Genomic DNA, 12,500 nt, shown 5'->3' with positions numbered 1-12,500 from the left:
TCATACAGACACAAATTCACACAAACTTTCAAATTTCTCTTTCAGCTTGTTTTATTGATTATTGACCTGTGTTAGCATTTGATTGTTTGATAGTGTTTCAAAATTAACCAATATATATAAAATACAACCAATGAAAATAAACAAATGAATAAATGAATGATTCTGTTTCTTATTTTCAGTTTTTTCAATATTTACATGATTATGCCAGAGCCGGCAGAGTGACGGTTGAAATGCATTGTGGCATTTAGCTTCTTACCGTTTATACCTTTTATAATGTAACATCCTGCTGAGGTCAACTTTGCCTTTGATCCATGTAGGGGTGGGGGGGATAAAAGAAGTACCAGTCATACACTGGCTCTGATCTAATCGGTTTTAACCATCCCTCACTTTTGAGTCTTTGTTCTTTTGTAACAAGTCAATAATATTTATGTAATTTTTTTTATTGAAGATCCTTGAAAGCTAGTATATTTGGCAAGGTGGGGCAGTTGTTTTTTATTCTTTCAGCTTTCTTTTCTTATTTCTTCCTTCGTCTGTTCTTCCTTTGTCTGTTTTTCTTCCCATGTATTTTCTGTGTTACTTGATTTTCTTTTTTCTTTGTTTTAATTATAGTCTTGTTGTTTTGTTTTTCTCAAGTTTTTCCTTTATCATTTTATTCTTCTTTTTAAAAAATATTCCTTTTATCTTCCTTGTTTCTAGTTAATTCTTTATCTTTTGTCCTTTTTTCCTGTTTTATTTTATTTTTTGTCTTCTACTGTTGCTCCTATTCTTTGTCATATTACTTTTTTTCTCTCCTTCCCATTCTCTTTCCTCTTCTTCTGCTAAGCAGCCTGTTATATATATAAATATATATTTACAATGCAATAATAATTTTCCATTTTTGACATTCTTTTCCCACAGGTAAAAAATAAAAAGAAGGTAAAATTTTTGATTAACTGTGCCTAAAAGACAAAATACACTACAACTATTAAACATACAACAGTTACCCCCTACCCAACAACCAACACCACTACTCTAATTATTGCCGATACTAACATCATTACTATTGGAAATTAATTAGTAAATAAGGGACTTCCTATTTAGTCATTTGAGCCGCTAGAAATAATAGCTAAAATCTTTCTCAAATCACACCCTAACATTAAAAACAACAAAACATATTAAAAATGTTATCCTAGGTAAATTATGTTTGAGAAAAAGATAGGTTGGTCAAAGTTTGAATGCCTCTGATCATTGGTTCCCTAGATCAGAACTAACTTGATGGTTACGACAAAAGAATAGCAAAATCTACCTGAAACTACTTAGATTTATACAGTAAAAGTGATAAGGAGTTCGTTTTAATGGAATGTACTAGGGCATTATTAAAAAGAAGATTAAAAATATACAAATAACATAAAATGGATTAAAGAATCTACCATTTAAAATTTAAGAAATTTTTTGCTTTAAGAAGGGTATCCAGTCATAGAAACCAATCCTGCAGCTTAATGGATCCTGTCAAACTGTCCAACCCATGTCAGCATCGAAATTGGATATTAAATTAAGGTGATGAAGATGACACTCCTAGATATATAGATAAAGATATTTGTGCATGCGAGTGTGAGTGAGTGTGTGTGTGTGTGTGTGAGGGTGTGTGTGAGTGAGTGTGTGAGTGTAAAATGGTTCACATTAAGAAGAGCATCCAGTCAGAAACCATGACAAAACTGAGACAAGATATCAACCTCAGATCCATTGCAGCTTGTCTAACCAATTAACCCGTTCCAGCATGAAAACTAGACATAAGATTGATGATGATGAGGATGAGGAGGAGGATATATATATGTATCATCATCATCGTTTAACATCCATTTTCCATGCTAGCATGGATTGGATGGTTTGACCGGGCTATGGGATGCCAGGAGGCTGCACCAGGCTCCAGTCTGATCTGGCAGTGTTTCTACAGCTGGTTGCCCATCCTAATATATATATATATATATATATATATATATATACACACCTATAGCACATATGTAAATAGATGTGATATAACTGGAATATATGTATATTATTTCTGAATATTTACCTTTCTATGACAAGAATATTGCTTCACCAGAATTTAACACCAAGGAATAACTTAACCTAATTTGTATTTTGGTGGGAGAAAATTTCAATTAGACGTTGGCTATTTTCTACTATATTTCTGTTATAGAGTCCCACTGTAATTGTCAGCATTAAATATTTATTAACCACTCCTTTCATAATTTGCAAGTTTTCTTTTCTGAAAATACTGCAGTACATAGTTTTAATATAGAAAAATAGCTTATAAACAGAAACATGCACAAACAACTGTGCTTGTGTATGTATATATTTCTGTATGTGTGTGTGTGTGCGCGCACGCACAGGTGCGTCAACACATACATACATACTTACATGCATACTTATATACACACGCATGCACACACACACACACATATATATATAAATGTATATATCCTTGGGTTATTTTAATACAAGATTAAGAGTGACAATGGAACTTTTAACTGAGGAGATGACTCTAACCTGCAAGTCAAATTTATCATAAGGTACAAGTTAGCTGGGACTTAGGAAAATGGACATTAAATGATGATGATGATGATGATGATGATGATGATATACATATATATATATATATATATATATAATATGTGACAAATATTCAGTAGCCATGATAAAATTCCGAGTTTTGGATGTCAGGGCAGAAACCCACGCCACCATCTCTTCAGTTATCTGGCCATCGACATCCATAACTCAGAGTTTTATCATGGCTACCAAATAATTTTCACATATTATATTTACAGATAAATTCCTCAATTTACACTATCATTGTCATCATCATCATCATCATCAACAGTCTTATGTCTGCTTTCTATACCAGCATGGCTTGCACTGAACTTTTACTTTTGTGGGTAATATTTTATGGATGGAGGCTCTCCTAATGCCAACCCATTAAATTATCTATGTAGGTATACAATATGGCTATTCTAAAAACAAGCCACACATTTTGATACCATCACATATTCATTAGACAATTTTGGCAAAGTTCAGGTAATTATAAACATTTAAGCCAAATCACCACTGAATAATTTCATTCCTTTCACTAGGGGCCTTGCAAAGTATCATGGACTCTACCCTTACTACTCTGGTTAAGCCATTAAAAATACATACATGTATGTTAATTTGTATCCAGCCATCTTCTTTGTCCACTATTCTTGGCATGGTTGTGGATGAAGAGCCCTCAGGTGTCTCCTCTATAGGGTCTCATCAGAAGCAGCCATCATTAGATTTTCCAGCTGGATTCCTAAGCATGGCCAACTGAGATTATGGATCTTAGCCAACCATCTTCTTGGTCTGCTCCTGGGTCTCCTGCCAGTTGGCTCAACTTGAAGAATCTGTATACATTTAAAAATAATAATCTATTTCGGGGTTGCTAGTATTATCTGCCATAGTTTATTACTTATGTAGTTTTTAAAGGAAATATTTAGAGACCCATTATGTTGTTGTTTAGTCCCAGGCAAGCTATAATAGTGTAGATGTATGATCAAAAGCATTCCAGCAATGACCATCCTGAATTATATATTTGTATATATTTTTATAGCAGAAATGTATTTAACATACATATATATATCGCATGACAGTTCTCAGCATGGTTAAGTTTAATATAATGCAATTAGTAATTAAGATTTCAAGTGGCTAGAGGCTTTTTCATGAACTTAGGCAGTAGTTAAATAATATATAGTGCTATATATATATAGTATGTGTATATATATATATATATATAGATATATATATATATATATATATATATATATATATTATATATATATATATATATACACTATGTATGAGTATATATATGTGTGGGGGTGTATGTATGTATATATATACATGAGATCACAGGATCAACCAGACTATTGCATGTTATATATCACTGGTCACAATGTGCTTTGAATTGTTTTAGCTTTCAAATAGTGCCACCTCATTTGCTAGATGAGCCAATGAACACTCCCCCTGATCAGAAGGCTAGTTTTTCACGGGATTATGCAATTAAAAGTGAGTGCACAAGAGCAATGGGGAAGTGTTTTGTGCAAGAACACAACACACCGCTTTTTCCAGGGATCTGCCACTTATGAGTGCAACACTCTAACCACTAGGTCACACACCTTCAACACATATATATACACATACATGTACATACATATATACACATATACATTTATATATATCTATATGTTTACTGCACCAGGCTCCAGATAAGACTGGAGCCTGGTGCAGCCTTCTGGCTTCCCAGATCCCCGGTCGAACCGTCCAACCCATGCTAGCATGGAGAACGGACGTTAAACGATGACGATGATGATGATGTATATATATATAAATATATACATATTCAATTAGAAGTTATGTTAGCCTCATCAAGGGATGGTGTCAGCCAAGGAAATACTGGCTCACTACCTATTATTTTGGAAGAATTGATTTCCTTAAAATTATAGGTATATATGTAAAAACATATAGTGTATATTCATATAAAAGAAGAAAGAGAAGGGTAAAGGGTATATTTTTTCCCCTTTGAAGATATTATGCTCAGGGCATATGAATTTAATATTTAATTAATTCACTGAGTTTTAATTGAACCAGCTTTAAGGAAGGGTGTTTGATTTGTTGTTAATAATAAACAATTATTAACTTCCCAATCTCCATTTTCTTTTTCTTCTTTTATATAAATGTGTGTGTGTGTGTGCAGAGGTGGACCAAAGTGGATGCCTGAGGGGCGCATGCCCCCACCCTGCTAAAGAAAAGAAGTGTGCCCTTCTAAATAATGTTATTACTTGTAATTTTATTTAATAGTTGTGCCCTTCTGACCTTCCTTTGAAAAATTCCAGGGACTGCACTTGGTGTGTGTGTGTGTGGAGGCATATTACTTAGTGGTTAGGGTGTTACACTCATGATTGTAAGATTGTGGTTTTGATTCCTGGACCAGATCAGATGATACATTGTGTTCTTGAGCAAAACACTTCATTTCGTATTGCTCTAGTCTACTCATCTGGCAGTGCCAAAGTTACTTCCATACTATTATTTCATGCAAATATCAAGAAGTTTGGACACAATAATCTTCCATGGATTTATATCATAATCATGGAACATTGCAATTTCAAACTTGCAATTTCAAACATTGCAAACTTCAACAAAGGCCAGTTTAAGACTACTTTGTAATATAGTTTCATGGCACTACCCAGAAGTTTGGACAGAACGGTCTTCTGTGGATTTTTGTAATGTCTGTTGATGCTTGTCCTTGCTTCAACAACTACATCACAATTCTGCATTCACATATAAATACATATATATATAATAAAAGTCAAATTTTCTTGATTTTTAGGAAGCGTTTTAATTTTATATTTTACATTGTAACATATACATAGCATAATAATATAGTCATATAAACAAAGATGTTATAGTAAAATATTAATTTAGCTCCGTATAATTTTAGTATCTACAGACAATTGAGGCTTCAGTTTTCTCCACTTCAGTTTCAGCTAGGCTCAACGATGGCCATTTGAAATGGCAATATTGATCTAGTATGTTTTTTTTCAAATCTTCATTGTGTGCTTGAACAACCTTCAAAGTCTAGTCAGAAGATAGTTTTAACCTACTATATAATCACATTTAATATTGATTAATTTTTATCCAATAATTATTACGGCAAGGTATATCTTGTGTATATCTATACATATATACATGAATGTTTTTTTATATCAAGTTATATATATATAAACAAGTTAACATTAAACTGAAGGATTCCTTATTGCTTTTTTACAAGGAAAAGGTTGACATTCAACCTTTCCTTGTAAAAACTAATATATATATATATATATATATATATATATATATATAATATATATATATATATATGTATGTATATGTGTGTGTATATATGTGTGTGCATGTATATATATATATATATATATGTATGTATGTATATATACATGTACACACACCCATAGACACATACATACACACATACTTGTATATATATATGTATGTATATATATATATATATATATATATATATTATATATATATATATATATATATATATGTATGTATATGCATTTAAATGTCTTAGATATTTTTTTAAGTTAAGACAATGCAAGTTATGAATATTAATAAAACAGGTTGAGAATTTTATTACCTAGTATTTCAGTACCTTAGGCTTAGGGTCTCTTCTTCAGAAAATTTACTGAGGAAAGATGTTGATAGCTAATATCTTAAAATAGAAATATTGAAATACCAGGTAATAAGACTAACCACCCAACTGTATTATTAATTTTTTATAACTTGTTTTGGTTTTGAAAGCAAATATTTAAAACATTTAGATATATATATAAAAATGTATCAGACAATGCTTCATAAAAACTACACTACTATAAATATATATATATATGTATGTATGCATATATATTTATACGCACACATATATGTATATGTATAGCTGTATTTAAATTCATATAAGTATATAGATTTACGACAATCACACATATATATATTTTGTTTAATATTATTCATTAAATTCAAGTGGTGTTTCACCAAAATGCTACATCCTACATCCATCTTTCAATATTTCTGTACTTCTATAAAACACAAGTTGGTATTTTTGTCTTTTTTGCACAGTATAATTTCTTCTTCAACCCTCAAGCTTTTTTAGAGTGAGCGCGATTATCAACCCTGGCCATTTTGTGTGCCATTTTGATTCCCTTTTTTTATCTAAACATTTTTTCCAAGTTTTTGGCTCTTACAACCTTAGTGCATGACACACGGTTTATCCTCACAGCGCTGCTGCGTAGATGACCATACAATCCTGACGAGAAAAGTCAGTACTCAAGATATATTTTAATATATACATATATGAGCAAAATATTGTTTTTTGATATATATTTTTATTTCTCCTTCTCTACCTGTCCCATGATATGAGCCTGACTTTTCCCTGAAAAATATAACAAATGTTCATTTGCTAACATGTCCTGTAAAATTTATCTAAAAAAAAGTATTATGCTTCTAAAGCAACATCTTAGCTATTAAATTTACAGTGCATTTTATCCATTTAGTTCTAGAATAATTTTAAATAATCTTAAATCATCTTAAATTTTTACCTGAGATTTTTCAATTGAGGAAAAAAAAATTTGTAAATATATTTAAAGTATATAAACATTAAACAGTGTTTAAAAACATTAATATAATTATTTATATTTAAAAAATACATTATCAATTTGAGAAGGCATTTGCAAAAACTCAAAACTGTCAGTACAATTCATAATTTAGTATTTATTGTTTAAGTGTAAATTTCTTAAAATTTTGCGGTGAGATTTATTTTATTTTATTACCATTTACTCTTTCTTTCCTTAAATGATTTAACCATATATATATATATATATATATATATATATATATATATATACATATGCTTTTATAATGAACATGAGAAAAGTACTCTATACATGGTGTAGAGTATAATTATACTTATTTCTTTTGTACCATTTACCATTCATCCTAGCACATACAAGCAGACAACATGAGAAACTGTAATATTAAAAATGTTTTTTTATCCCAAATGATACAAAATACTCTTTATTTCACTGGATAATACAGACCACATGAGTCACTCGTAATTACTGATAGTACCTGACAGAAATTACCAAAAAATTAAGAGGAAACAGCTTTGCTTGAATTGATAACACTGTGGAACACGATTTTTGTCCTTGTGTAGCAACTGTTATTTCTTATTTGCTTATACCTATAAAGTATGAAAATGACTATTTCCTTCAAACTTTGCTTTTGTTATGATATTTATTTAAACATCAAAGAATCTCTCTGCACATGACTGTGATGCTCCACAACAACTCCTGTTTATGATCAGAGATGCACATATAGTCAGTCACTAAGAGGTATGCTCAAGCAATTGACAAGCAAATCTGTGGTACTGAGCAGAATATTTGCTATAACAACATTACTGCTTCAGCAACTCAACACTGAATCTGTCTGAAATGTAATGGAAAAAGGTCAGTTTCAAAACATTGACATCCAAGTCACAAAAGCAAAGTTTGAAGGGAATAGTAGTCATTTCCTTTGATTTCTTGATAGAAGCAAATAGGAAATAACTCTTTCTGATCAAAGTAAAAGATAATAATTTTGTTACATAGTGTAATTGAAATTCTGGGAACACAAAATGTTTCTACTTCACATTATTGCACAATCAAATGAAATAAATTTTGTTCAAGTTGATATATTTTTTCGTGTAGGTTCCATGATAACTCTTATGTCACACAGTGCATATAAGAATAGGCTTTTCATGATAGAGTAACTGTACTAGTTTGTAGGAGTTAATACTGTGTCTTGATTTTACATGTCATATTGCTCTGTCATAAACATATAGTCTGTAGGTTAAGCCAGCTTACAGTTCAAAATCTGCTTGAACAGAAATATGCTTGAAGAGTTGACCATTAATTTTCTTTACATGGAAACATGAGAAGGTTTCTTCCGCCTTGTTCCAAATACAATCAGGTATATTTGATATCTTGAGTCTTTTTAAGTTACACATAGATGACAACAGCAACTACCATGAGTATTATATTCCTTTGTCTTTGCAATGATATTCCATTTTATCATGCAGTTGCTTTCTCTTCAATCCTTCAAAATACAAAAGATATTTTAAAAGTGATGTTACATTGCATTGATTTCTGGATCTAAATGAATGAGTGTTCTGTGTGAATCTATGCTTAAATGTGTATTTGATCAACCCAATGTACATTTTTATTGAATCATCAATCAATTCTATGTTAGATTCTTTTGACAATTATTTTCTAAATGAAAGATATCTAGCTGTGTCTCTGCAATTTCATTGTTGTTTGTTTGATTTATAGATTTTTGGTTATGGATAGAGATGTTACCTATCAAATATAACTAATCTTAAAAGATATTTTGTTATATTTGTATAAATTTGAGCAATACATACTGATTTGTATGAAGGCCTGGCTACTTTTTTTAGATACAGTGAATCTATGGAGGGGATTAATCCTATGGACTGATCTTTGTGTCTCAACTTAATGTTGAAACTGCTGCTAGCAAGGCGCTTATTGTAGTTTGGAACTAATTTGTTGAATATTTCTCTGATGACAGTTTAGATATGTGTCTGCTTATGCAATCTGTAATGTGCTATCTGTAATGATCATAGGCAGGTGATGGTAGAAGCTCCTATTTATATATATATGTATGTATATATATATATATATATATATATATATATATTGTTTCGTCATTAGGCTCACAGCAGAGATTGAGTTTAGTGTTGCATCTAAGAAATTTACTATCTTCAAGTTTATATTCATCACAATTTTCAAAGGAAACATTTTAAACGTTTTGATTAATGTTTTCTGAGTTCCTCTACATAATGTTCACTCATGTTGTAGGTTATTACAAGTCTGTCATCTTTGTAAAATTCTATGTTTGTAGATCTAGCTCTGCTTCTCATTGTATGTAGTATATATCTTCCAGTCAAATCCGAAATTTCCACTTCATCATAGCATCAAAAAGTTCATACCTATGTTTCATAACGTAGAAACAATTGTTATAAAATAACAATGGTTTTCTCATCCATTATAATATTGATATTGGCATTGGTTATGGTACTCTAAGTTATTTTCACAAATTCAGTAATCTTTTAAAGATGGATGGGTTTAATTCCATAACACTTAATTGGGGAATCTGCAGTTCAGTTAATCTTTTGACATTATCAAACCACCTGACAATGGTGCTGCTACAATTTCTTTACATTAAGTTTGTTGTATGTCCTACTTTTTGTATCTTGTGTGCATGCACACAGACACACACACATTGGATTATTTTGATTAGCTATGAAGTGGCAATGGATTCAAGTTTGTTTCTTTTATATATATAAATACAAAGACACATATACGTATGAATAACAAAGTTGTAGCACTCCTGCCACTTAATGAAGGTACCATGGAGGTCTTCCAAAATGGTGTTCAGGACCCTTGCCACAGCTTCCTTCATCTCCAACTTGCAGGGGGAGCAAGTTCTGGACTGTAGGGAGGTTGAGGGACAGTTTTGATGCCCAGTTCTGTCAATTAATAGGTTATCACAATGGAAATGTGGACTGGTGCATAGTCCTGGTGTAGGTGCTCTGCTCTTTTGCATCAAAATTTCATCCTGAATTCCCTCAAAACCTCCACAATGTACTCTTTGTTGACTGTCTGGCCAGAGGGAACCCAGTGAATGATGCCCTTGTTATTATAAAAGAATATCATCATGAGCTTCTCAGTGGACTTCCTTTGCCTGGCCTCTTGTGCCAGTGAAAAACAGAGGGTCAGCTCGTATAAATTTATCCATAAGCAGACTGGAGCATTTCATAAGTTTCTCTTGCATTTTTGTTCAGCTTAACACAAAACTTCATTGCACAGTGAGTTTCCCAATCATCTTCTCGCCCTGATGACATTCTGCAAACTAGTCTGCTGCGACAAGTAGTGTTTAGTAGGGTGTGTTCAAAGTGCAGTCACAGCATATCTCCTTCAACCTGGAATAACAGAAGTTGGTGGCTCAACATATTAGATGTATTGTAATGATATACTAAGATTGGGACAGTAGTTATAACTGTTTCTCCTAGAAGAGTCTCAAAACTCCTGGAATTAACTCACACTCACGTGTATATGTGTGTGTGTGTGTGTGTAGATAGATAGATAGATAGATAGATAGATAGATAGATAGATATATAGATAGATAGATAGATAGATAGATAGATAGATAGATAGATAGATAGATAGATAGATAGATAGATAGATAGATAGATAGATAGATAGATTGATAGATAGATAGAGATATAAAATACAATACACACATATATATAATCTCGGTTCAATTTATGTATGCTAAATGACTATTCCAAACAGTTTACTTATGTTATACATCAGTACCTTAAGTTTTAAATGCACTGAGATACCATAATTGAAGTTCAAGATTACAGCTAAAATTCAAACTTGTTTATCAGTTGAATTCTTATTAACTCTATTGCTGTAGCAAGACATTTTGGATTGGATGCCCTAAGCAATGTCAATTCTATGAAAGAAAACTATAAAAAAAAAGAAAAATTATGTGTCTATCTTTGATTTCATGCTATTTTTAAATAACACCTTTATATTTTTTCTTTTTCTTTTTTTTTTTCAAATCTTATATGCAGGTTGTTTACAAATAATATATATGAAAATAATCTTTTAACAAATAATACACTCATGTTATATAAATATATGTAAACTGGAGAATATGATGTCATAATGACAGTACCAAATGGCTTCCTATAAATTTGAAGCATGTACAGAGAAATTCATTCATTATAGTGAAGGAAACAAGCTTTTGAAATAATCATGGGAGATGAAATCTATTTTGGTGAAAAATAGTAAAACAAAATGCATTGAACACATATATATTTCTATATTATTAGAGCAATTATATTTACAGATTTATCATATAGCAACTTATGACATACTGCTTAAATAAGTGTTAACATATTCAATGCAAAGAGCCATACAAATCTATATAGAAATAATGCAGCTAGGAAAGAACAATATTAGTGAAAGACTAATATTTTGGTCAGAACTTAAAGGCAGTTAACTGGCAGAATAGTTAGCACACTGGGAAAATGCTTAGCATCTGCTGAAGTCATTTTTTTTTTGTCTTTCATTCTTTTGGGGTTGATCAAATAAGTACCATTTGGGCACTGGGATCAATGTAATCAACTTACTTCTTCCCCTAAAATTGCTGGCCTTGTACCAAAATTTGAAACCAATATTTTGGTCAGAATCTCCAGTCATGTTTTCAGGTGTTTTAATCTACTGAACTACTAAGCTCTTTGAATTATCATTTAGGTGGTTGAGTATTCCATGAATGTATTTATTGTTAACATAATTCTCTGGTAGAATCACTGCAACAGTGAGACAAGGGAGGACCGTTGCATTACAAATACAATCCATTCAGAGGGCTTGCTGGCACAGTTTCTGACTGCCAAATTTCCCTCAAAATGCACAAGGTGGCCTGTGACTGTAACAAAAGACACCCAGGAGTGGCAGTGTGGTAAGAAGCCTCCCAACTTCATGGTTCTGGGTTCAGTCCCACTGCATGGCATCTTGGGCAAGTGTCTTCTACTATAGCTTTGGGCTGACCAAAGCCTTGTGAGTGGATTTGGAGGACAGAAACTGAAAGAAGCACGTCATGTGTGTGTGTATGTGTGTGTATCTGTGTGTGTGTGTGTGTGTGTGTGTGTGTATGTGTGTGTGTGTGTGTGTGTTTGTGTCTGTGTTTGTCCCTCCATCACAGCTTGATAATTGGTGTTCATGTGTTTACATCCCCATAAATTAGTGAGAATTTACAAAAAAACAAAAGATGAACAGGTGTGTAAACAACAAACAGATATATTAGTTTAACACTTGGGAAGT

The 12,500-nt window shown here is 31.8% G+C and overlaps 1 protein-coding gene across 1 annotated transcript in view; it reads left to right on the top strand.

The window, feature by feature from the left end:
• Window positions 1-12,500, top strand: part of LOC115213213 (voltage-dependent T-type calcium channel subunit alpha-1G-like) — an 865,045-nt gene that overhangs the window by 675,507 nt on the left and 177,038 nt on the right. The window contains exon 19 of the mRNA XM_036503838.1: window positions 898-915. Within this exon, the coding sequence (XP_036359731.1) occupies window positions 898-915 (18 nt within the window). The remainder of the gene's footprint in view (window positions 1-897; window positions 916-12,500) is intronic.

Source organism: Octopus sinensis, linkage group LG6 (genome assembly GCF_006345805.1).
Source record: "Octopus sinensis linkage group LG6, ASM634580v1, whole genome shotgun sequence".
Classification (NCBI taxonomy): domain Eukaryota; kingdom Metazoa; phylum Mollusca; class Cephalopoda; order Octopoda; family Octopodidae; genus Octopus; species Octopus sinensis.
The sequence above is the reverse complement of the archived record's forward strand: the minus strand, read 5'-3'. Positions and strand labels throughout refer to the sequence as shown.